The 24,193-nt window shown below is 36.2% G+C and overlaps 4 protein-coding genes across 5 annotated transcripts; 1 reads left to right on the top strand and 3 right to left on the bottom strand.

Annotated features, from left to right (window-relative positions):
* The first annotated feature begins 129 nt into the window (after positions 1–129).
* On the top strand, positions 130–9,827 carry LOC135838469 (eukaryotic translation initiation factor 4B-like). 2 transcript variants are annotated; one of them, XM_065354108.1, is made up of 12 exons: positions 130–282; positions 766–879; positions 2,128–2,303; positions 2,891–3,004; positions 5,989–6,172; positions 6,254–6,607; positions 6,694–6,955; positions 7,045–7,285; positions 7,562–8,603; positions 8,696–8,768; positions 9,008–9,062; positions 9,151–9,827. In XM_065354108.1, exons 1-12 carry the CDS (start codon positions 273–275, stop codon positions 9,196–9,198), a joined length of 2,673 nt encoding a protein of 890 aa, XP_065210180.1. In that variant the 5' UTR covers positions 130–272; the 3' UTR covers positions 9,199–9,827. The 2 variants fall into 2 exon arrangements, with proteins under 2 accessions (XP_065210180.1, XP_065210179.1); XM_065354107.1 differs by having other exon boundaries at positions 7,042–7,285.
* A 1,634-nt stretch (positions 9,828–11,461) lies between these two features.
* LOC135838471 (heat shock 70 kDa protein cognate 5-like) lies at positions 11,462–14,621 on the bottom strand. The gene is made up of 12 exons (XM_065354111.1): positions 14,386–14,621; positions 14,133–14,244; positions 13,924–14,052; positions 13,724–13,847; positions 13,345–13,650; positions 13,096–13,258; positions 12,846–13,001; positions 12,621–12,767; positions 12,391–12,546; positions 12,260–12,314; positions 12,119–12,190; positions 11,462–12,014 (listed from the first exon to the last, which is right to left on the bottom strand). The coding sequence occupies exons 1-12, from the start codon at positions 14,455–14,457 to the stop codon at positions 11,965–11,967; spliced, it is 1,542 nt and encodes a 513-aa protein (XP_065210183.1). The 5' UTR covers positions 14,458–14,621; the 3' UTR covers positions 11,462–11,964.
* A 1,753-nt stretch (positions 14,622–16,374) lies between these two features.
* LOC135838466 (heat shock 70 kDa protein cognate 5-like) lies at positions 16,375–19,984 on the bottom strand. The gene is made up of 13 exons (XM_065354104.1): positions 19,690–19,984; positions 19,473–19,531; positions 19,081–19,395; positions 18,697–19,005; positions 18,450–18,612; positions 18,206–18,364; positions 17,951–18,097; positions 17,740–17,877; positions 17,600–17,663; positions 17,328–17,507; positions 17,175–17,246; positions 16,671–17,009; positions 16,375–16,599 (listed from the first exon to the last, which is right to left on the bottom strand). The coding sequence occupies exons 1-13, from the start codon at positions 19,771–19,773 to the stop codon at positions 16,478–16,480; spliced, it is 2,151 nt and encodes a 716-aa protein (XP_065210176.1). The 5' UTR covers positions 19,774–19,984; the 3' UTR covers positions 16,375–16,477.
* Positions 19,985–21,452: 1,468 nt separating this feature from the next.
* On the bottom strand, positions 21,453–23,986 carry LOC135838467 (heat shock 70 kDa protein cognate 5-like). The gene is made up of 10 exons (XM_065354105.1): positions 23,659–23,986; positions 23,409–23,571; positions 23,157–23,312; positions 22,899–23,045; positions 22,681–22,818; positions 22,537–22,600; positions 22,281–22,454; positions 22,128–22,199; positions 21,764–21,973; positions 21,453–21,686 (listed from the first exon to the last, which is right to left on the bottom strand). Exons 1-10 carry the CDS (start codon positions 23,853–23,855, stop codon positions 21,559–21,561), a joined length of 1,449 nt encoding a protein of 482 aa, XP_065210177.1. The 5' UTR covers positions 23,856–23,986; the 3' UTR covers positions 21,453–21,558.
* Between the last annotated feature and the right edge of the window lie 207 nt (positions 23,987–24,193).

Genomic DNA, 24,193 nt, shown 5'->3' with positions numbered 1-24,193 from the left:
ACCACGACACTCGAACGAAACGTACAACTTTTTCTCAAATGAGTAGGTAAAAAACCTACCAAAAGCGGTATTTCTCAATGTTTTCATCTGTGAAAATTAGAAAGTGACCAATACGATTCGACGCGAATTCAAACTGCTTTTTTTCTTCTATGTGCCATGTCCTATCGGTGCAGAGTGCAGTTGTAGTGACTGAAATCTTTTTTTTTTCGGTAGTTTCATTTAACACACTTTTAATCGAAGTTTGAGTTAATTTTGAAAGAATTTGTTAAATAATGTCTTCGGGTAAGTACGTTTAGTGATTCTAATCGTGTTAGATTACGTTCCTTCGCTTCGCCATAATGTTAGAATATTACGTCAACTTTCCATCATTCGATATCGAAAGACGTAAAGTTAATGCCAAAATCCACATGGTCACAATGTTAACGTGTCATTTGATTGAGAAAATGTTAATTTTTACCTCTTTTTTAACCGTCTGAATGTTTTATTCACGTTGTAAAGGGGGAATTTTTCCACAACGAGTAATCATATCACTTTCTCTTATTTACTGATTTTGTAAACATTACTTCCATGTAAGGAAGAAACTTGAGAAGATGCTTTTTATCAGTTTCATTCTCACCTCGATAAAATATTACAAATATTGTTCTTTCGATACGTGTAATCTATCGATTATTTTATTATTACGTTATTATACTTCGTCTATACGTTTAGTACTCGTTAATCGTAGTTTCAATATCTCGAGTGTAATCACGTTTTTTGAAATTTCAGGTAAAGGTAAAAAAAAGGCAAAATGGAAGCAAGTAGCCTTGGAAGATATTTTACCAAATACAGATTTTCGTCCGTCGCAAAGTTGGGCCGACGAAGTCGAAGATGAATTGAGCGGTAACTTTCCTCACATTATTACTCTACTGTATTGCCAACTTGGCTGAAATTTTCTACGTGTCGAACGGATTTAATGATGATTCGTATCTGTAGACACTTCGGTGTTTGTTAGAGTAGTAGTATCGTTGTAATGTCAACAAAAATCTTGCACCAGGGATTCACATACGGAGCACTTAGTTGTTCATTTTAATCCCGGGAAGGTCTGAGACAGAATCGTTCAACTCTCTAGCAGGGAGCAGCTTTAATTAAGGTTGGCGAGGGAACCAGAAATAGCGAACACGGCGAGTCATTTGGCCCGGGACGGTCCCTGTGATCGGAGGTTATACTCGTCGTGTTTGATGGAAACTCTCGTGATTCGCTGTTTTAGTTCAATGTGCAAGGTTACCCGTTAATAACTCAATTCAGACTAATCTTTTGCTGACATTTACAACGAATCGAAATCTGAATATCCGTTCTATTATGATAGGCTTTCGTGTATTTAACCCTCTAGTTCTGCTCATTTGTGTTTTTTTGTAACCTGTTCATTTGAGATGGCTTTTAGTATATTCGAAGCTATTTTGATACAAGCAGGGAAATCAATGTGAAAGGTAAACGTGCTCAAATGAACCTTGAACGTTTATTTGAGCCCCGTTACTTTCAAACAATTCGTACGATTTGGATTCCGAAATGGAAACGTTTCGTGTTCGACTTCCGTTTTGTTTCATTTTCTTTCAACTATCGAGTATCGATAGCTTGGGCGAATATTTAAATACAAATGTATTCGTCGAACTACTTAAGTATTCAAATTTATCGATGGATAGAAATTCTCGATAATTCATTTGTGTCGAAGTTCTAATCTAGTTACTTCTTATTTCAATTTAATAGAAATACATCGAGAATGTGAATAACCGTAGCATTCTTTAACGATCAGTCTTGTTTTTTAATAGTTTTCGCGAAAAATGACTAATGAGATAGAACTGAACTGGATTCATAGTTTATTGTATTCTAAAGAACCTGTTTTCTTTGAGAATCCAACAAACTTTGTTGGTTTCTTGACAAAAACAGGGACAGTAAAGTGAGACATCGTGCTGTGAGGATAATGTATTCGAATTTTTTCGAACTTATCCTAGCATCGGTGTTGCCACATGTATTTATCGTTCAGCTGATAACTCGAATTGAATACGTATTGATAAATTGAGATAATTTGCGATATTTCTATAAGTATTTCGATTTCGAAAAATGATTAATTTAACGTATTTATATTTTCAGAGTACACGATTAAAAAGATCACTTCTATCAATTTACCTACCGCTCCACGTGCAGCGACTGATTTGGTCATAGATGAAAGTAAAATTAATCCTAATGGACCTTTCATGGCATATTTATCGAATCTTCCGTATGAAATTACGGAAGACGATATCGCCCAGCATTTCAATGAACTCAAGGTATGTATTATTTGAACACACTCGTAAGGAATCTGTGAAATTTTTCTCCAGTTCCACTATTTAATTGATATTTATCGAGACTCCGGTCACCTTTATTCATCTTATCTCGTCTGGATCTACAATTTTAACGTTACCGTGGTTATTGCAATTCTAGGAATGTTCATGTGAACCCTTCTTTTGTTAAACGACTTGTTAAACCGTTATATTGGCCTTTTGTCTTGATATTGAAAGCAAAACAAATGATGTGTTATGAAAGGCGAATATGATTACTGTGCTCCTGACGTTTCTTGGCACCGTAAAGGTGCTATGGAAATGGTCTGGTCGAGCACGTAACCTGAATTGACCACTTGTCTGATTAAAAAGTGAAATATCATGAGTCACTCGCTCTCTTTCTCTAATGAGATAACGTGGCGAGCTAAATTGAGACTATTTAATATGGCGCTTGTGTGGTATGATGATTATTGACCTTTGGTTATTTGACTACGTTTAATCGAGAAAATATTTGCATAGGTTTTTTTCTTATTATATTTTATCTCGTTCGTCTACGTTATTTTTGTACATTACTCTAATTCATTTTGTTTTTACAGATTGCTAATATACAACTACCGAAAGACAATCGTTATGATCGTATGAAAGGATTCGGATACGTTGAATTCAAAGATAAATCCAGTCTTTTAACCGCGCTCAATGAGGGCGAATTGGTAAGATATTCGTCGAGGTTTTTCAGAATTTATTACCAACGTTGATTTATTTATTTCGAAATTTGATTACAAATGGGAACTTTGATCATTATTGTTCGTCGTATACGCTTCCACTTATTTGTTGGAATAATTTTGAAAATTGTATCGAGTGGGAAGGAGGACGGTGGTTCAGAAATTTTTGAAAATAGTGAATTTTCTGCGGAAAATTGTTAGATTACGTGTCCGAAAATCGATTTCTTCAATTTTCACGATTTCATTAATTCTTGTAACCCTCAACGCCCTCCCCCCCCTCCCTCTGAAAAATCTGTATCCTCGAGTCTTGCGAATCGTGTTTTTTCAGATCTGCCCGAAAATTAGGTAGTTGGTTATTCCCAAAAGTGCCACTTGAGGTATTCTCTTTTGATTTGAACAGAAATGTGATTTTTGGAAAGGGCATAATTTGAAACTCTGTACCTTTATTTTTTCTTTTTTTTTTAAATATGCCTTTTGACTCGGTACAAAATAATGGAAATCAGTTTATCACATTGATATCGACCCCCGACCCCCCCCCTCTTGCACCCGCCTAAATTTTATAATTTTCAGCTATTCTGGAGCGTTAGCTCGATTTTCGATTTGTCCTGAATTTTGAAAATTTCTTCGAAAAGTGCGGGAATCAAATTTGGGCCGCTAAAAATCAAATCCCAACTTACTCTCATCCTAGTTAACGTGTCTATTGATAATTTAAGAAATTAAAAATTGAAAAAACTCGAAAAAATTGCACGTGCAGAGGAATTTTTGAAACTCGCACGAATGACTGTCGTTCAACTTATCAACAATTTTCCCCCACTCCCCCCGTTTGACCTTTTTTCAATCATGCTGGAGCCTCAGATGAGGTTTTAGATGGTTCCATGCTTTTTGAATTTCTTCAGAAGATCTAAGAATGAATTTGGGCTGGGCGTTTTTTTTTGTCGGAATTTTTGTGTTCTACTTTTTTGCCAACACTGCCAGAAATTTTTGCTTTTGCTAAAATTGACCTCTGATTTTTCAATATTATAGAATAATGAAGTGCTTTCTCCATTTTTTTTTCTCTGGCTGGAGATTCTGATTTCTTTTCCATTTTTTCCCCTTGTTTTGTTTGAAAATAGAACAATTTTAAACTGAATGAATTTTGACCTGGCTCTGTCCCTTTTCAAAATTAGATTGTTTTTCATTGTTCTGTTTGAAAATAAAATGATTTTGATCCGAAAATCGAACTTAGGAGTTTGACTTATTTTATTTTGGAATTTTGTGGTTCTTGCATAAATTTCGATCTATCTGACTCTCGCCTCCCTCTATTCCTTCTCTTTCAAATGATTACCGGTGGTGAAATTCCTGCCAATTGTCTTGCTTTTCTGCCAAAACTGCCAGTAGTTGTTGTGCTTTTTCCTTTTTTCACTCTGGCTTGAGAGTTTGATTTCTTTTCTATTTCTTCTTAGTAATGTTTGAAATTATGTAAAATAATTTTAAACTGCCTAAATTTTGACCTACCTTTGTCCCTTTCCGAGTTTTTTTTTTCATTCATTTTTTTCGTAGTTTTGTTTGTAAATGAGACCATTTCGAACCGAATGAACTTTGACGGCACACCCCCTTCGCAAAATTTCTGTCAAAGACCTTGCTTTTCTGCTAACATCGTCAGAAAATGCTGATTTTGTATTCAAATTGCCAATAGTCCCACTTCCTTGCAAAAATGGCAGAAAAAGACGTGCTTTCTCCCTTTCTTCAATAGAACTTTGGAATTTGACATTTATTTTTCTAGGTTTTTTTTTTTTTTTTTTTTTTTTTGGAAAATAGAACTTGAATAAATTTTTATTAATCTGACTCGCCCTTCCTCCTTTCCTTCTTTTTCAAATTATAACTGTCGGTAAAATTCCTGCCAAATGTCTTGCATTTTTCCAAAACTACCAGAAATTATTGTTTTTTTGCCAAAGTTGCGAGTAACTCTCGTTGTTTGTCTAAATTTCAGCAGAGACCCAATTTTTTCAAAAAAAAAAAGAGGCAGATTCAGTTGCTTTTTCCCCTTTTTTTTGAAATTTTCTCTTTTTAGTTTTTTTTTTTTTTTTTTTTTTTTGAAAGTTCAACCTGAATTGATTTTGATCTGGCTCTTCCCTTCCCTTCCCTTCCCTTCCCTTCCCAGTTGAAGCCGTTGAAGTAATTCCTACCCGAAGTCGTGCGTTTTGTGTTTTGTCAAAATGTCATCAAATTTTCGATTTTTGCCAAAATTGTAAAGAAGTCCTTTTTTTCTTACCAAAGCAGCAGAAAAAGTTGTCCTTTTTCCCATTTTTTTCAGCGAAACTTCAAGATTTTTCAAAATTATCAATTTATTTTAGAATTTTGATTTACTTTTGAAAATCGAACTCGAATAAGTTTCGATCTCCCCCCCCCCCTCCCATTCTTTAACCCTTTCCTTCTTATTTTACCATAAGTCTTGATTTTTTGGAAAAATTGTGAAAAAAAAAGTCCTGCTTATTTACCAAAGTTGTCAAAAAATCGATTTTTTTGCAAAAATTTTCATTTTCTTAGTCTTTCTTGAAGTTACAACAACAAATTTGAATGAACATTGCTGTAATCTTCCCCTCCTTTCCTTTTCTGATTTGAACGTTTATCGAACTTTGAAATTTTTCATGTATTTTCTTCTCCCAGGATTTGAATGTGTAAAAATTTCAATCTGACTCTCCCATCTTCCCTCCCCCCTCCCCTTTAAAAAAATGAATTTTCTAGAGAAACCAATAAATTTCAGTTTTTGGATTTTTAGAAATTTGCAAAATGAGCAGCTGAAATTTTGGTTGTTAATTTCTTTCCAAATATTTGATTATCAGAACGATTATTTCTGTTTTGTAAATTTGATCAGACCTATTTTTGACAACTCATTCAATTTTTTTTTTTCAAATAAAAAACCTACAGGGTCTATTTTTTGCCCAAATTACTCGACATTTCTCTAATTTGAAATACGTTTATTTCTGTTGCAGACGTTGAAAAACCGTCTAGTTCGAATATCATTGCCGAACGAGGATGACAATCGCAACGATAGAAATTCACGTTCGGGCAATGTGTCATTTTCGCGGCGCGATGTCTCCGATCGAATCGAAGGCAGCGAAAAGAACTTGGGAGAATGGCGAGCAGCCGCTCCAATTCCTCACGATCCAGATAAGGGTATGTGTAATAGTTTACATTCGTGCTTCGTGCCTCACCTCTGGTTCGAACGACGATCTTAATTTTATTGTAATTTCGCAGGATTCACTCGTCCAGGAGGAAGAGACGAGGCCGGTGGTGGAAGACCGTTTCGCGAAGCTAGACCTTTCGATCCGGAACCCAGCGGATCGTTTTCAAGAGGCGGTGGTGGTTTCCGCGACCGCGAACGTGATCGAGATCGAGACCGTGACCGTGATCGTGACCGCGATCGCGATCGGGATTTCGATGGTCGCTCCAACGACCGCGGCGGTAATCGAATATTTGGCAAGAAATACGATCGCGATGATCGCGGCGGCGGTGGCGGTAGTCGTATGGGGTTCGGTCGTAAACCATTCGAACCTCGAGAAGAACGAGAATTCGTTAGACGCGAAGTTCCCGCTTCTGCTCCTGAAAAAGGTAAACTGCTCGTTGTTGACGTATTAAAAATGTGACGGTTTTTTTGTATAATTGATATTAATATTGGGGATTGTTGGTTGTTTCAGATGAGCCAAAGTCTAGACCGAAGTTAGATATACAGCCGCGTACCAAACCACTAGAACCTAGTAGTGTACCGGATGCGCTTCCGTCGTCCATATTTGGCGGCGCTAAACCCGTCGATACGCTTAAACGTGAGATGGAAATCGAAGCTAAACTCAGCGCAGTCACTTCGCAGCCGACGGGAACGCGTAGTCGCGGATCGTCGCCGCCTCCTGTCTCGACACCGATGTCGAATAGATCGAGATCGTCGTCGGTATCGAGTAATAGGTTGGTTGAATACGGTTTTATGTATTTGGAAAATACGTATTACGAATACGCTCGATTATTAACGTGTTTTTTTTTTTGTGGTTCAGAAGACACGATAACGATAACGCAGATACTGCCTACGAATCGCACCAAACCGGTCAGTCCGATAACGAATCCAAAGATTCGTCGTCGTATCCGAAGAACGACGATAATTCCGGCGCTAAACAAAACGAATTCAAAGAGCCTCAGCCTCCGCCGCCGAAAAATGTCTGGGAGCAGCGTAAGAGCAAAGCTCAAGCAGCTACTGCTACCGTCGATAGCAATATTTCCGACGCTTCGTCGTCTGTGATCGTAAGTATCGCGTTCTTGATTGGTCTAAAATGACTCGATGGAGGGGTGGGGGAGTAGGATGCACCGTTATTTATTAAACGGTTGTCTTTCTCAATAGGCAATCGTTACCTGATGCGTGCGATAGTAATTTTTTGCATAGACACCGGATTTCGTACTTTGGATTGCAAATTCGGTCGCTTTGTAAAATACACGGTGGCGTTTTTTTCAACCTACGTAGTTGTACGAATATTCAATATAACGAAAAATAGTTACTAAAATACTACGATATTGTTGCAGGAAAAATCTGACGCTTACGAATCGAGCGATACGCACGTTGTTGAAGATCGATCTCAACCCGAACCCACGGCCTGGAGGCGGCCTCAGCCCGAACAGCAGCCACAGCCGGCCGCCGAAAGCCGCGTACCGTCTACGTCCGACGAAATCTATCAACGTCCGACCGGCCGAACGCACACGACGTCGGACGACGACTTCATACGTTACGAGCCGGATCACTTCACGAATCCAGACTCGCAGTCTTCGAATCGCGGAAGCGATCGCGATCGTGGCGGTCGTTACAACGATAGTAAATTCAATTTCGGTCGCGACCGCGATCGAGACCGAGACCGTGACCGCGACGGTCGTGGAGGAGGTCGCGATAATCGGCGTGAAAATCGCGGTCGAAGACCCGATAACGGCGGCCAATTTCGAAGAGAAGACCGACGAGACGATAATCAATACGGCGGCGGTCGATCGTCCGACTCGAAATGGAGCAGTTTCGGCAGCAGCAGAGGGCGCAACGGCGGTCCTCGTAGGGGTGGTGGCCTCGATCGCGACCGAGACCGTGATCGCGACCGCGATAACGGATTTTACCGCGGCGGTGATAGTAGAAATAACGATAGCGGCGCTAGTTTCAGCAATAGATCTTCGTGCTCGTCGTCGACCACCAATCTGAGGGACGACGACAGATACGAAGCTCGCAGACACGACGAAAGACTGAACGACAGAGACGACGATCGAAGGCCCAGTCAGTCATCGGGCACCAGCGCGACCGCCGCCGCCGCCTCGGCCGACGATAGATTGAAAATCGTAGACGACGATAACGCGAATAGGAAAACCGTCGAGAACGGTAACGAAAACGGCGTCGGGATCGATTCGTCCGAAGACGCGGCCACAAAGTCGAACGAAAGTATTTCCACTAACGAACAGTCCGAATTAAATGATAACTCGTTTAGCTGTAGTAAGAATCGCAAAAAGGATAAGAAGAAGAAACGCGACGGCGACGATAGCGACGCCAACGATAAGCCGAGAAGTCAGAAAGACGAGAAGAAGAAAAGCGTCGGTAAGATGCGAATTGTGTGATTTGATCATAGACGTAGTTGGAAGTTTTAGTGTATTGTATTTCTCTAATTTTTGTGTTTTTTTTTTTCGTAGATAATCAACTCAATGATAAAACGAATATCAAGAATAACGGAAAGAATAAAGACAAGAATCCGAAGAAACCTCGGTGAGTTGAAAGTTCCTAGTTTTCAATATCTGCTGTTTTCCTATCGATAACTTGTTCGAGATATTTACGAATTGGTCGTTGATCTTCTGACCTAAACGGTTCATGAATTTGATGAAAGAATGACTCGTCGAATGAGCTCTCTCCCCTCCCCTCCCCTCCCCCCCCCCCTCCTCTCAGCAATTTTCCTATCTGTGAATTTTTATATCTGTTTGCTAATCGTCGTTATGTTTTTTTTGCAGCGATTTACGTGACGATGCTGCCCCATTGCCGAAAGCTAAAGAAGAAAAAGCGCCGGTGAGTTGATCGGAGAAAAACGATGATTTTATTCAGATTAATTTATTTTCTGTGCACGTTAATATTCGTATGTTTTTTTTCCTTTCAGAATTTCCAAGATTCGAATCGATTTTTATTCCTCGAAAACGATGATTAACTGAAGACCTCAGACTGTCGCGTCGATTAAATCGCAGGCGCGGTTCTTCATTCGCCACACAAGCCTTCCTACTTCAAGGGCTTTGACAGCCAAAACGTGTAAAATCGAATAACATTGCATTTTCCATAAACCACAGTTGAAATAATATAGCGTGTAAAGAAAAATACCGATTATCGAGCATCTATCGTTCTTCGTCGGTGTGATCAGAGAGAAAATTCTCGTTTTAGTTGCGCTTTTTTTTTCTTTTTTTTTTTGGTCAGTCGTGTAATTGGGGAAAACGTTGTCGCTTAAATTTGATGATGAGAAAATAGAACAAAAATTGGTCTCGAGTGAGAAGAAATGCGATCTCGTCAACTCAGGAAATTGATTTTTATGTAGCGTTATCGTGACTCGGATCGAAATGAAGTGGAGAAAAATTGTACGAGAGGTGTCTTATTCGGGGTTTGAGATCGAGCGATTGGAAATTTTTCTAGAATAAGCTTTGACATTGGTCGAAAATTTGAAGCGAATTATTACGCGTTTTTATCATTTTTTTTATTTTCATAATTCGGTATCGGTTCGCGTACGTATTTTGATGATTATTTCGGAGAGAAAGACGTTCGAAATAGTGGGAATTTTTTTTTTTGTTTTTTTGTTTAATTGTGACTCTTCAACGTACCTATACACACGCCTCAACATCCGAGCAAATATTACGGAATTTTTTTTATATACGAATTTCATTGTTTAAATCTCGTGTATCTTGTCCTTGTAATTTTTTTTCTGTCTGTCTCTGTTTTTTGTTTTCGTTTTTTTCTCTTTTTCTTTCTTGTGAGGTAAAGATATAATTTCTGTTACCATTATGTAGAAATTTCCAATAGTTTAACGTATCTCTACCTATTACTGTTACTTATTCGAATTAGGCTTAATTCTTTACCGTGTGATAAAGATGGAATTCACGATTTATATACAGTGTCGTATATTTTCTAATAATAACAATTTATTAATTTACAATATGTATTTTTTATGGACCTTTGTTTATAACCGTGTTGAAGTTATTTATATTATTTAAATACGGTAAAATCTTTACAGATTATGTTGAAAGTTGTTTTTATTTCCCGTTATTTGTATATTTTTTTAATAGTAGTGTATTGTATGTATCATATTTTCAGCTCACTATTTTAGTCGAAATATTAAAAAAAAAAATACATGTATAAAAATCACGAGTGTGTTGTTTAATTAGGAGATTTGATTAGATCGAGTGGTTTGTTTGTTTTTTTTGGGGGGTAAATGTTGGTAAAATATGTACAAAAATTGATTGCGGATATTTTGGGAGTTCTGAAATGAGTTCAAGTAGATTTGTTGAAAAAGCAGGGAATTTATATTTATTGGTGGTAAATTGATGAATAATCAACATATTTTTGTAGCTCATCAAAAATCTATGGTTTTATACTATTCGAAGAACCGAAGGTTGGAAAGAGTTCAAAATTTGAGCCACGTTGAGGGCGAAACGAAGCTATGAACTCTTCTTGGAGTATTGAAGATATTTGAGGAAAGGTTATAAAAAATGAAAATTTTGGTCACAACTTTCGAGTTGAATAGTAGATCTTAGAGAATGTACGTGTTTTTGTTTTTTTCTACTAGGTATACATTTTATGCCTCATGGCATCTGAAGACCTCAGATTTGGATTTTGAAAAACACATAGCATGCCAATAGTCATATGTACAATATTTCCATTCACTTCTCAGATGTGTAATCTTCGCTGCTATGAAACAAGAATTTTATTGTTTTTGTATATATATTAAGCAGAGCGGTTCTTACTTTTCTCCAACTAGAAATGGTAACTTCAGTGACAATTGACAAAACGTGAGTGAGACATCAAATCAATGCAGGAAACAATCACCGAAAATAACAAGAAACTTTTCGTTTTTATGTAATTAAAAAATAAAAATGGAACTCGATAAACCTTGCACAATGTTTTAGCAGAAAGCAGGACTTTTTTACAATCAATGTCGAGCTTAAAAAATGATACTTTTTTGCATTTTTTGCCAAAAATGTTGGTTTTGCAAATCAAGATTTCTGCAATTTGGAGAAACAAGGAGTAACTTGCAATTTCTGACAAAAAGCGAAACTGACAATTGCAAAACAAAAAAAGATACAATAGGACAAATTTTTTAAAAAGAGTGAGACCTCTTGAAATTTTTTCAACAATATTTGGCAAGAATGAAACATTTTGGTAATTTTGGCAACGTTGTTAAAAAAAAATGGGAACAAACATTCAACAAATAAACAATGAATGTAATAATTTAATTTTTCAAAACTTTTTAAAATGTCTCCTGTATAAATATTTTAAAAAAATACACGTACCTATATTAATCACAATTGAGATAATAATTTACATTCACAAGACAATTACGGATACACACAACAGTCAACACGAATTGGAAAAAAATATAGGATTGCTCCTCTCAGAAATCGAATAAATATTTAACGAATCGCTTTATAATACCATAATATTTCGAATTTTTACTTAAATCTATGGTCGCTAAAGGTTTTTCTTCAACAATTCTTCTTGAGTCGATAAGACAAAATTGGGAATAAACGTGCGTCATGGATTTTAATTGGATTGAAAACATTTTTGTCGAAGGGGAAAATCGATCACGCTTGCTACTGCAAGGAGCCACTAATACTGCTTGTCTATTATCGTCAGACTGTAAAACTTTCAATGCTAGCGCAGGGTGAGGGTTATGAAACGTAAGCTCGTTTCTGCGATTTGAGGAAAAATCCACCTAATATACACATCCAGGTTGCGCCGGAGTTGGTGGTAAATCGGGGAATCCTGTAACAAAAAATGAAAAAAACAAAAAACAAAATAGAAATATAAATTACCTACTTACTTACACTTAAAATAAACTTATTCTACACGTAAAAATATCTACTTACTTAGTCGTCGTTTCATGATTTTCACTACCAACTCTCGTGCAACTGGAGGCTCGATTAGGTCAAGAGCTTCATCTGAAAAAAAAAAACAAGGTGAACTAATGAAGTTGATGTCATTATGCAAAAGAAAATTAGTGGGCTTACCTCCAAGCACCGCCTGAACCAGAGTATCTTCTAAAAATCTAACATATTCCGTGTCCTATATAAAAACAAGCAAAACGTTATCATTATCGAAAATTACTTGATATGTATTTTGATTAAATTCTCTCACTCACATTATTCGTAGATGAATTAGCTGGTGTCAGGTGGGTGTCGGTCGCTTTTCCAAGCAATATTCCACCTTTCGTAGCAGCGCCAACAGCTACGGCATCGTCAACGCTGATTGTTCGACTGGCTATTTTTCCAAATATTTCTTTCACAGTAGCTTTTATCTAAACCAAATCAAAACCTGATTGTAGAGGAAATAATTTAACATAGGATTCGGAAATATGTATAATTTTATTACCTTTGGCATTCTAGTCATACCACCGACTAATAAAACTTCACTAATATCAGACTTGTTGACTTGAGCATCTTGTAAAGCTTTTTGACACGGAGCTACGGTTTTTTCGATCAATTCCGCGACAAGATGTTCGAACTTCGCTCGCGTTAACTAGAAAATTCATTTTAATTAGTGGTCTTAAAATCTTAAAAACATTTTTCTGTTTAAATCTGTATATTCGAATCTTACTTTCAAATGCAAGTGTTTAGGACCAGACGTGTCAACTGTCACATACCGTAAATCGATTCTGGTCTCAAGGGAAGACGATAACTCAATTTTAGCAATTTCGGCAGCTTCCTTCAATCGCTGCATAGCGACTTGATCTTTTGTGACATCAATTCCTTGCTAAAATTGAAAAATTACACCCCATAAATACAAAAATATAACTTTGAGTAAGAAAAAGAAAAAGAACTATGAAGATGCCACCAAAACTACTCACATCAGATTTCAAATTAAATACAAAATAGTCGAGCAAAACGTTATCGAAATCTTCACCGCCCAAGAACGAATCACCGTTGGTAGATTTCACTTCGAAAACTCCGTTGTGGATTTCACACACAGATACGTTGAAAGTACCTCCACCAAAATCATAAACAGCAATACTGTGACAAAGTAAAAAAAAAAATGCATTACAATTTACAAACCAATTAAACAGATCAAAAATCAAGAAAAAAATTAAATTACTCACACTTTGTCGTCAGTATTATTGATACCGTAAGCTAATACGGCTGCGGTATGTTCATCGATGATTAGAGCATTAAGACCAGCATTTTGAGCAGCATCTTTTGTAGCTTGTCTCTGAGAATCATTGAAATAGGCAGGTACAGCGATGACCGCATTTTTTACAGGCGTTTGCAAGTACGCTTCGGCGGTTTCTTTCATTTTCTTTAAAATAAATGCTGCAATCTCACTAGGAGAGAACGTTTCCCCGTCGGCGCTTTCTACCCAGGCATCGCCTTCAGGTGATTTAGTAACTTTGTAAGGTAAATATTTCCTGAAATTTAAGACAATATTATGGAGAATCGTACTTTTAAATATTACTGACGAAAGGCGAAGTTTGAACTTACATAATATTGATGACTTCAGCGTCATCGAAACGTCTTCCAATCAGCCGCTTAGTAGCATAAAACGTGTTAGGGGCATTGGTAACCGCATGTCGCTTAGCTGAAGATCCGACTAATTGTTCACCATCTACGAGTAAACATGTACGAAGATATTACGATTCGAAATAATTAACTGAAATAAGAAAGCATTAAATTAATCGTACCTTTGGTGAATGCAACAACTGAAGAAGTTGTACGCGATCCTTCGGTATTTTCGATAACTTTAGTTTGTTTATTATCCATAACAGCAACGGAGGAATGAGTTGTACCGTAATCTATTCCAATTATAAATGCTGTCAAGGGTTGATAAAAAATCGAATAAAATACAAGATTACCCAACACTTTATAAACTAAAGTCACATCTTCAACTTACTTTCAGTTTTTTCATATCCTTCGGTGCACGATTTAGAAAACCATGGAACTTTTAATTTTTCTTCTTCTTTATCGTTTTTACCAACGCTATAGAGTCTTTTGAACGTGAGCTTCTGAAAACAGAAAACATAATATGAATAAAAAACGTTCCAGAGTTAGAAATCACGAATGATTAATCATGAATGATTTCTCTGGAGAAACCAAATCAAAGGTGGAAATTGAATATTCTATTACAAAAGACTAGTTCAACTTACTCGATTCATCTTCCCATATTTAAATAGCCTGAATTTATTCAAGTATGCGAGCCAGGAGTTAGATGCAACCATTTTGTCAATATAAGCGTAAAATATATTCGTATAAGACGATTTATCCAAAAAACCAACACAAATAATTATTATAATTGTATAAAACCGTTATAAAACGTATAGAATTCTCCATAAGTAACACCAAAAAGTATAACGCCAAATCGTGTGTGTAAACAGTAAACACTAAACAGTGATAAGAAAAAACAAGCGTGTGCACCTTGTGTGCACTGTGATAATTCCGGGTCAAAGGTCAAAGCTCCATTGGAATAATTTATCACTGTAGTAGCGCTGTAGTGTTTAATTTAGTAGCTAGCTTTCTAGCAAAAGTTCATTATTATTTTTTCATTTTCAAGTTTGCAAGTCCGGGCGAACTTTTAAGTTTTATGTAGTCTCAAATTAATAAGAAAAAGAATAAAATTCCCTATCGTTTTATTTTAAATTTTAATTTTCAGTAGGTATTTCACTATTTTGTGAAAAAATAATGATAATGAAGAATGAAATTCCCTAATTTGGCATGAATGAGACTCTTTGCCTGGCAATTTTGGCAAAAGAAGATCCTTTTTGCATTTTTTTTTTTTTGCTGAAAACAAGACTGACAATAATTTTAGCAACGTGACAATTTGTGGCAATGTTGTTACAAAAAATAGGAAATTTTGAGAGTAAAATGTAAGATAAATTAATTGCAAAATACAAGATATAACAATTTTTTGCAAAAAAACAGGACTTTTTGGAAATCTTTGGCAAATAGCTATAGATGCTTGGGTAATTTTTGATAATAAGTGAGATTGGTAGCAATTTTCCTAAAAAGAAAAAAATTTTGTCGAAAAAAAGACTTGATAATTTTAACAAAAAACAAGACTTTTTAGCAATTAAGTAGGTACTGGCCGGCAAACAAGTGATTTTGCAACAATCGGCACTTTTATAATTTCAGCCAAAAGCAAAAGATTTTGGCAATTGTTAATGGCAAAAAAGTGATACTACTTCGCAATTTTTGTTGAACAAGCGATTCTTTTTTTCTATTTTTGACAAATTCCTGCCAAAAAAAGCGAGATCTTGGAATTTTTTTGGGTGAAAAAATGAGAATTTTTGAAACTTTTTGAGAGAAACCCGTTCGACGGAGAAACCACAATTCTTAGAAATTTTTAACAAGAAACGAGGCCTTTTTACAACTTTGAAAAATGCAATTTGCAACTGTGCTAGCATTTTTATAAAAAAGTGAGACATTTTTGCTTACTTCCTCGACGAAGTAATGCCGAGACTGAAAGAGTTGGACAGAAAATCCTCTCTCCCCTCCAAAAAAAACAACTTTATTACCCAACATTTTATAAAACAATAAGTAACAAAACTTTTAAATGGTTACGTAAGTACACTTAAAAAGTAACCAGAACCCTGACAGGGCTTACGCTGTATCCCCCCCCCCCAATAGCAGTTGACTTTAGTAACTAAATAAGCTCGAAAATGTATCACCAATTCGGCGAATTAAAGAAACCATAGAAATTCACCCTCTGACCCTTCCTCACCAGGTCCCCAAAAGGACTGGGGGATACAAATGGTGTTTTTTTTAGTTGTTGGGTACCCAACAACTAGTACACACGTGTGTAGATTATGCAAAAAAAATTGAACAAAATCGAAAGACAAAAATTCGAAATCTTGATCGAATTGAAAATGTGTCACAAAATTCGAAAGTAATGTATGGGCTTAATTCTCCAAAACTACTAGAAATTGTATCAAAATGATGGATTAAAATCATGGAAATCAACTGCGAATAATGAAATTTCATTGAAATTTTCCAGAAACACACGATAAAGAGTTAAAAATTACTGAAAATCACAAGAAAAGTTCTACAGTTTCGTTAAATAAATGTGACCAAATCCAGCCAATGTTGAACATATAGCCTAAAACATGATTAAAATTTCTCAAAATTTAAAAACACACATGAAAGCACCAAAATTGATAACTTTTATTGAAATTTGAAAGCTGACACAATTGAAAAATGAAAAAAAAACAGTACCTAATAAAAATTACCTACATTCACTCATAACTAAATGTCGAAGTAACAATCAAAGCTATCAACAAAATATCTACTTTTATGGCTTGCGGCAATTTTATAAGCCATACTTCGGGCGGCTAACGGATCCAAGTTCATGTAGCCGAGAGCTTGCGCTAAAAAAAAAAGGACAACGATCATTATGGTGACTTTTGATGACAATTATCGCAAACAAAAGTTGGCCTACCTCCAAGAACGGTCTCTAACAATGCATTTTCCAGGTAAGCATTGTTCTCTTCCAGGTAAGCGTTCCTCTTCTCGTATTCAGCGTTATTTTTTTCCAATAGTTCGCCAATTTTTTCCAATTGAGCGGCCGTTTTTTCCAATTGAGCGGCCATTTTTTCCTGTAGAGCGCGTATTTCTTCCAATAGTGCGCTGTGTTCTTCTGATAGAGCGACATATTCCTCCGAAGCGCTCAGTTCTTCTGATACGGCGACATTTTCCTCCGAATCGCTCATTTCTTCCGATGGAGCGTCATCTTCCTCCGATTCAGTTTCTTCGCTGTGACAATTTGAATAGTTCATAACTGCAACACGGCGACAATGAAGAGATTAGATTACATTACGACATAAGAGTAATTACAACACTACTTTCAAGAACTTATTCTGTAGTTCTTTACCCTTTACAGGTAACCTACAAACACTTATAACTAAATCAACGGTACCGATGGTATTAACAAAAATCTACTTACTTTGGTCCCATTCAGCCTTTTTGTACGCCACACAACGGGGAGGTGGGGGAGGAAAGAACCTGTTTGCATCCACTGAAGAATAAACAATGACAACAATCATTATCGAAACACTTGATCGCAATTCTTCCAAAAAAAAAGTTAGGCCAGGCTTACCTCCAATAACGGCCTCTATCCATATATCTTCCAGGTAAGCGTTCCTCTCTTCCAGGAAAGCGTTCTTCTCTTTCAGGAAAAAGTACCTATCTTCCAATGGAGCGTTCTTTTTTTTCAAAGTTTGTATATAATCTTTCGTATTGTTGATTTCTTTTCTTCGATCATCTAATGACTTTATTACTGCAACACGACCACAATTCGGAGATTATAGATTACGACAAAAGTAATTACCGACAATATTATTTTGAAGAACTTGTTCTGTAGTTCTTTACCGGTATGCTCTTGGCTGTTATCGCTAGCAATTTTAGGATCATCCTGGCAAACTTGAATTTCAGCCTGTAAACGAGTAAAACGTTATGATAATGATTCATCGCAAAAATTACGTCGTATTAATGATCAAATTCGGACTAACATCAGACACAATAACGGCATCGGTAACATCCCCAACTAAAACACCTCCTTGGATAGCTGCCCCAATAGCAACGCACTCATCGGGGTTCTTAGCTAGACTAGGTTTTTTACCAAAGATCTGTTGTACCGTAGATTGCACCTAAAAAAAAAATAACCACGTTGTACAGCGAGTAATTCACGTAATTTCGTGAACTAGTCTCAAAGATTATTACCTTCGGCATTTTGGTCATACCACCGACCAATAAAACTTCACTGATATCAGAATTGGTAACTTTAGCATCTTGTAAAGCTTTTTGGCACGGAGCTACGGTTTTTTCGATCAATTCAGCGACAAGATGTTCGAATTCCGCTCTCGTTAACTAGAAAATTCATTTCAATTAGTGATCCTATATTCCTGATAACATTTTTTAGTCTAAAGCTAGATACATAATATTCATCGTATTCGATACTGGAAGTGGTGATATTACTTTCAATTCCAAGTGTTCGGACGGTCCAGACGAGTTCTTTATCAGATGTAATAACTTGATTTTGGTTTCAAGGGAAGACGATAATTCAATTTTAGCTTTTTCAGCAGCTACCTTCAATATTTGCATAACCCTTTGATCTTTTGTGGCGTCGATTCCTTTCTAAAATTGAGACATTATACCGCATAAATACAAGAATATAAAGTAAATGAAAAAGAACTATCGCGATTCCACCAAAATCACTCACATCAGATTTCAATTTAGATACACAGTAGTTAACCAAAACATTATCGAAATCATCACCACCTAAGAACGAATCACCATTGGTAGATTTCACTTCGAAAACTCCATTCTGGATTTCACATACAGATACGTCGAAAGTACCACCGCCAAAATCGTAGACTGCAATACTGTGACAAAGTAAAAAAAAATTCATTACAAATTACAACAAATTAAACAGATCAAAAATAAAGAAAAAAAAATCGATTACTCACACTTTATCTTCAGTCTTATTAATTCCGTAAGCCAAAGCGGCTGCGGCAGGTTCGTCGATCACTCTCACGACATTGAATCCAGCAAGTCGACCAGCATGTTTCGTAGCTTGTCTCTGAGAATCATTGAAATAAGCAGGTACAGCGATGACTGCATCGTTAACGGGCTCATTCAAATATGCTACAGCGGATTCTTTCATTTTCCTTAAAATAAATGCTGCGATCTGACTAGGAGAGAAAGTTTTTCCATCAGCGCTTTCAACCCAGGCATCGCCTTCAGGTGATTTGGTAACTTTGTAACGTAAATATTTCCTGCAATTTAAGACAATATTATAGAGAATCGTACTTTATAAAATATTACTGATGAAAAGCGAGGTTTGAACTTACATAATGTTGATGACCTCAGCATCATCGAAACGTCTTCCAATCAGACGCTTAGTAGCATAAAACGTGTTAGGGGCATTGGTAACAGCTAGTCGCTTAGCAAAAGAACCGACCAACCTTAGACCATCCGGATAGGTATACTCGGGGTAGGATTGCCACAAATCCACCGAACCTTTAGTGAATGCAACAACTGAAGGAGTGGTATGAGATGCTTCGGCATTTTCGACAACTTTAGCCTGTTTTCCTTCCATAACAGCGACACAGGAGTTGGTGGTACCCAGATCGATACCAATAACTGGTCCGGTAGCTTCCTTGGTTCTAAAATGAAAGTACGAGTGATGTGAATTAATCTTTCGGCTAAATATTATTTCACAAGAAGCATTTTCAACACTTACTTGAAACGTTTAAAATAGACATTATTGCTGACTGATGTTGATATAGTTGCTGCGCCGGTCTACAACAAAAATACAGAAAAGTTGCATCAGAAATCAATTGTACATACATATGTAATGATGCAATGCATTACATTCCTCGCTTAATATCCGAACTTAGAAGTCCCCAACTCAGCAACAATTGAATTTCTAATGTATTTAGTAACTTAGTTCAACTTACTTGATTCTTATTCACACATTTGAACAGCTTGGATTTAATATTCGTCCTGCACTTGCAGGCGTGCCTCAGAAGAACTACTGCCATTGGAAATATCGATCCTAGGAAACGAAACGAATCAACTAAAATACATCACTACTATTACTTCTTATAAACTTGAATTAATTATTAAACTCCGGCGGTGAATCAAAAAAATCAAATGAAGGTAATTGGAGAGCACATGGAAGCATGACACGGGTCAGAGAAAGCAACCGGTTCGTAGTGATAAGGAATAACTGATAAGAAATCGGATCCGGCCTCATGGGTTGCTATTTTCACAATGCTTGTACTAAATAACCGGCATTGACGCTGACCAGCCAGCTGAAAGCTAAAAGCTGAAAGCAGACTGAGGAAGCTTGGGATTTTTGAATGTGAAAGCTAAAAGCTCTAGCCAAAAGCTTTACTTTATACATTCAGCTTTCGCTTTCTTTCAGCTTTTTTACAAAATTCATTTGGTTCAGTTTTTGTTGGAGTTCTTTTTTGATTTTCACATTTTACTAGTTAAATAAGTTTTCTCAAGTTTCAGTGATCTTCTTGTCATATTCTCCTTTCTATTTACCTACCAAATGAACCAAATCAAAAAAAATTTGAAAACCTGAAAGTTAAAAGCTGAAAGCTGAGGTAGTTTCAGTTTGGGATTTTTGAAAGCTAAAAGCTAAAGCCAAATGTTTCATCTTTCAGCTTTCCATCATTCCATCCTTGGCAGTGGTGACTGGTAAATAACTAAAATAAGAAAATCGCCAAAGAAAAAGAACATTACGAACCAATAGGTACTGGTTTTCAATTTTAAAAAGTTGAACTACTAGTACTCCTATATTTTCAAACTTTTTAATGAAAAATCGAGACTTTCTTTTTTGCAACAAAGTACATATAAGGATTTTTGCAACCTCTGACAAACAAAAAGAAAAAAAAACAATAACAATATTTTGCGAAATTAATTTAAACAAGAGGAATGGGTTTCTGGAAATTCCTGCCAAAAAAGAGAACTTTGGGGTTATTTTTGGAAAAAAGGATAGCATCGAATTTTTTCCAAAAAAGAACCATGGGTAAGTATTTTCGAACATTTTGTTAAAATGCGAGAATCTTTTTACAATTTTTGGCAAAAGCAGAGCTTGAAAAATTTGCAAGAAATCGATAAAAAGTTTCGTTAAGATTTGACGAAATCCAGCTGTATAAAAAAAGATAAAAATGTCTTTAATTTTTAACCTTTACACTGCTAAGTTAGGAATGATTTTGCACACCCCCTGTGCTAAGTTAAGAATAAAATAACCCACAAACGGAGGAAAAAATCAAAAAAATCAAAAAAAAAATGAAAAAAATTATCAACACAGGGGCGAACTATGGACGACAGAATCACCTAACGTATGGAAGCAAGAAATACTAGAGAGCGCGATGTTGACAAGTTTTGACATGATGAAACGAGGAAAAATACCCTCTGTGCTAAGTTAGGGTACGAAAAATGACCAAACACGAAATTCAACCAAATTTTTTTTGTTCTTTGGCGCATGCAAGGGTACAGGAGGGTTTATTTTCATTCAGTTTCGTGTATTTAGGTGTCAGTAAGGATACTAGTTCATTAAAAATGATATATTTTTCATAAAAAAAATTAAAAACTAAAAAAAAATCGAGTCTAATTTGAAAGCCACTATAGTGGCTCGTAGCATGACAGGCAAATTTTTTAAAAGCCACTATAGTGGCTCGTAGCAGTGAAAAGGTTAAAACACAAAAATTTATAAAATTTTATTAAAATACGAAAGATAAAACAAAAAATGAAAAAAAAAAAAATAGTACCTACCTAGTAAAAATTACCTACATACAGTCATACACTTATAACTAAATGTTAAAGTAATCATTCTCGGTGTCGGTATCAACAAAATATCTATTTATACGGCCTGCGGCAATTTCATAAGCTTTAGTTCGGATGGTTGGCAGATCCCATTTTAAGCAGTAGAAAACGCGGGCTGAAAAAAAAAAAGAACAACAATCATTATAGCGACTTTTGGTGACAATTTTTGCAGAAAAAACTTGACGAGGCTACCTCCAAAAACGGCCTCTACCAACGACTTTTCCAGGTAAGTATTGTTCTCTTCTAGGAAAGCGTTCCTCTTCTCTAATTGAGCGCTCCTTATTTCGTATAGAGAGCTTATTTGTTCCAATAGAGCGACATATTTCTCCCTATATTTTATATCTTTACCATAATAATTTATATTGTTGGTTTCTCCGCTGCGACCATTTGAAGAGTTCATAACTGCAACACGACAACAATTAAGAGAAGAGTAATTGACACTACTTATAAGAACTTAATCTGTTGTTATTTTACTAGTATCCTACATACACTTATAACTAATTCAAAACTCAAAAGTTAGGTAGGTACTTATTGTATTAACAAAATATCTACTTACTATTGTTCCATTCAGCCTTTTTGTACGCCACACATCGGGTATGTGGGGGAGGAAAGTGCCGGACAGCTTCCGCTGAAGAAAAAAAAGACGACACAATCATTATGGTGACACTTGATCGCAATTTTTACAAAAAAAAGATTGGGCCAGACTTACGTCCAATAACGGCCTCTATCCATATATCTTCCAGGTAAGCGTTTCTCTCTTCCAGGAAAGCGTTCTTCTCTTCCAGGAAAGTGTTCCTCTCTTCCAATGGAGCGTTCTTTTTTTTCAAAGTTTTTATATAATTTATTATGCTTTCTTCGCTTTGATCATCTGAAGACTTTATAACTGCGACCCGACAACAATATTAGATTACGACATGAGAGTAATTACTACACTATTTTGAAGAACTTATTCTGTAGTTCTTTACCGGTATGCTCTTTACTACAATTGCTAGCTATTTCAGGGTCATCCTGGCAAACTTGAATTTTAGCCTGTAAACGAGCAAAACATTATAAATTATGATAATGATTCACAAAAATTATGTGATATTAATGATCAAATTCGGACTAACATCAGACACAATAACGTCATCGGTAACATTCCCAACTAAGACACTTCCTTGAATAGCTGCCCCAATAGCAACACACTCATCAGGGTTCTTAGCTCGAATAGGTTGTTTGCCAAAGATTTGTTGTACCATAGATTGCACCTAAAAAATATAAGAACCTAGATACGTTGTACATGTACAGCTTCACGTAAATTTGTGAACTATTCTGGAAGATTTATTACCTTCGGCATTTTGGTCATGCCACCGACCAATAAAACTTCACTGATATCAGACTTGTCAACTTTAGCATCTTGTAAAGCTTTCTGGCACGGAGCTATGGTTTTTTCGATCAATTTAGCGACAAGATGTTCGAATCGCTCTCTCGTTACCTAGAAAATTCATTTTAATTAGAGGTCCTATATTCTTGATAACATTTTTTAGTTTAAAGCCACCTATAATATAATATTCATCGTATTCGATACTGGAAGTGGTAATATTACTTTCAATTTCAAGTGTTTAGGTCCAGACGAGTCGACTGTCAGATATTTTAAATTGATTTTGGTTTCAAGTTTAGACGATAATTCAATTTTAGCCTTTTCAGCAGCTGCCTTCAATATTCGCATAGCCCTTTGATCTTTTGTGACGTCAATTCTTTGCTAAAATTGAAAAATCACACCGCATAAATACGAGAATAAGTACCTCTGATTAAGAATAAGAACTATAGATATCGCAATACCACGAAAAACACTCACATCAAATTTCAAATTGGATACAAAATAGTTAACCAAAACATTATCGAAATTTTCACCGCCTAAGAATGAATCACCATTGGTAGATTTCACTTCGAAAACTCCGTTCTGGATTTCCAAAACAGATACGTCGAAAGTACCACCGCCGAAATCGTAAACAGCAATACTGAGACAAAGTAAACGAAAATCCATTACAAATTATACAAACAAATTAAACAGGACAAAAATTAAGAAAAAAAATGAATTTACTCACACTTTATCTTCAGTCTCATTACTTCCGTAAGCCAAAGCGGCTGCAGTAGGTTCGTTGATGACTCCCAGGACATTGAATCCAGCAAGTCGACCAGCATCTTTCGTAGCTTGTCTCTGAGAATCATTGAAATAGGCAGGTACGGCGATGACTGCGTTGTTGACGGGCTCATTCAAATATGCTACAGCGGCTTCTTTCATTTTCCTTAAAATAAATGCTGCGATCTGACTAGGAGAGAACGTTTTACCGTCACCGCTTTCTACCCAGGCATCGCCTTCAGGTGATTTGATAACTTTGTAAGGTAAATATTTCCTGCAATTTAATAAAATATTATGGAGAATCGTACTTTAAAATATTACTAATTAAAGGCGAGGTTCAAACTTACATATTATTTGTAGTGTATCCACTTTCGGTTCGAATGAACCAAATCTGACAACGTTGCATTTACGTTGCAACGTTATAGCCGCCTCGTTTACGGCATTTATCTTTATCTCTTACTTACGACACATTAATATCCGAATATGTAATGCGTTCATTA

This window comes from Planococcus citri, chromosome 3 (genome assembly GCF_950023065.1).
Source record: "Planococcus citri chromosome 3, ihPlaCitr1.1, whole genome shotgun sequence".
NCBI classification, from domain to species: domain Eukaryota; kingdom Metazoa; phylum Arthropoda; class Insecta; order Hemiptera; family Pseudococcidae; genus Planococcus; species Planococcus citri.
The sequence above is the reverse complement of the archived record's forward strand: the minus strand, read 5'-3'. Positions and strand labels throughout refer to the sequence as shown.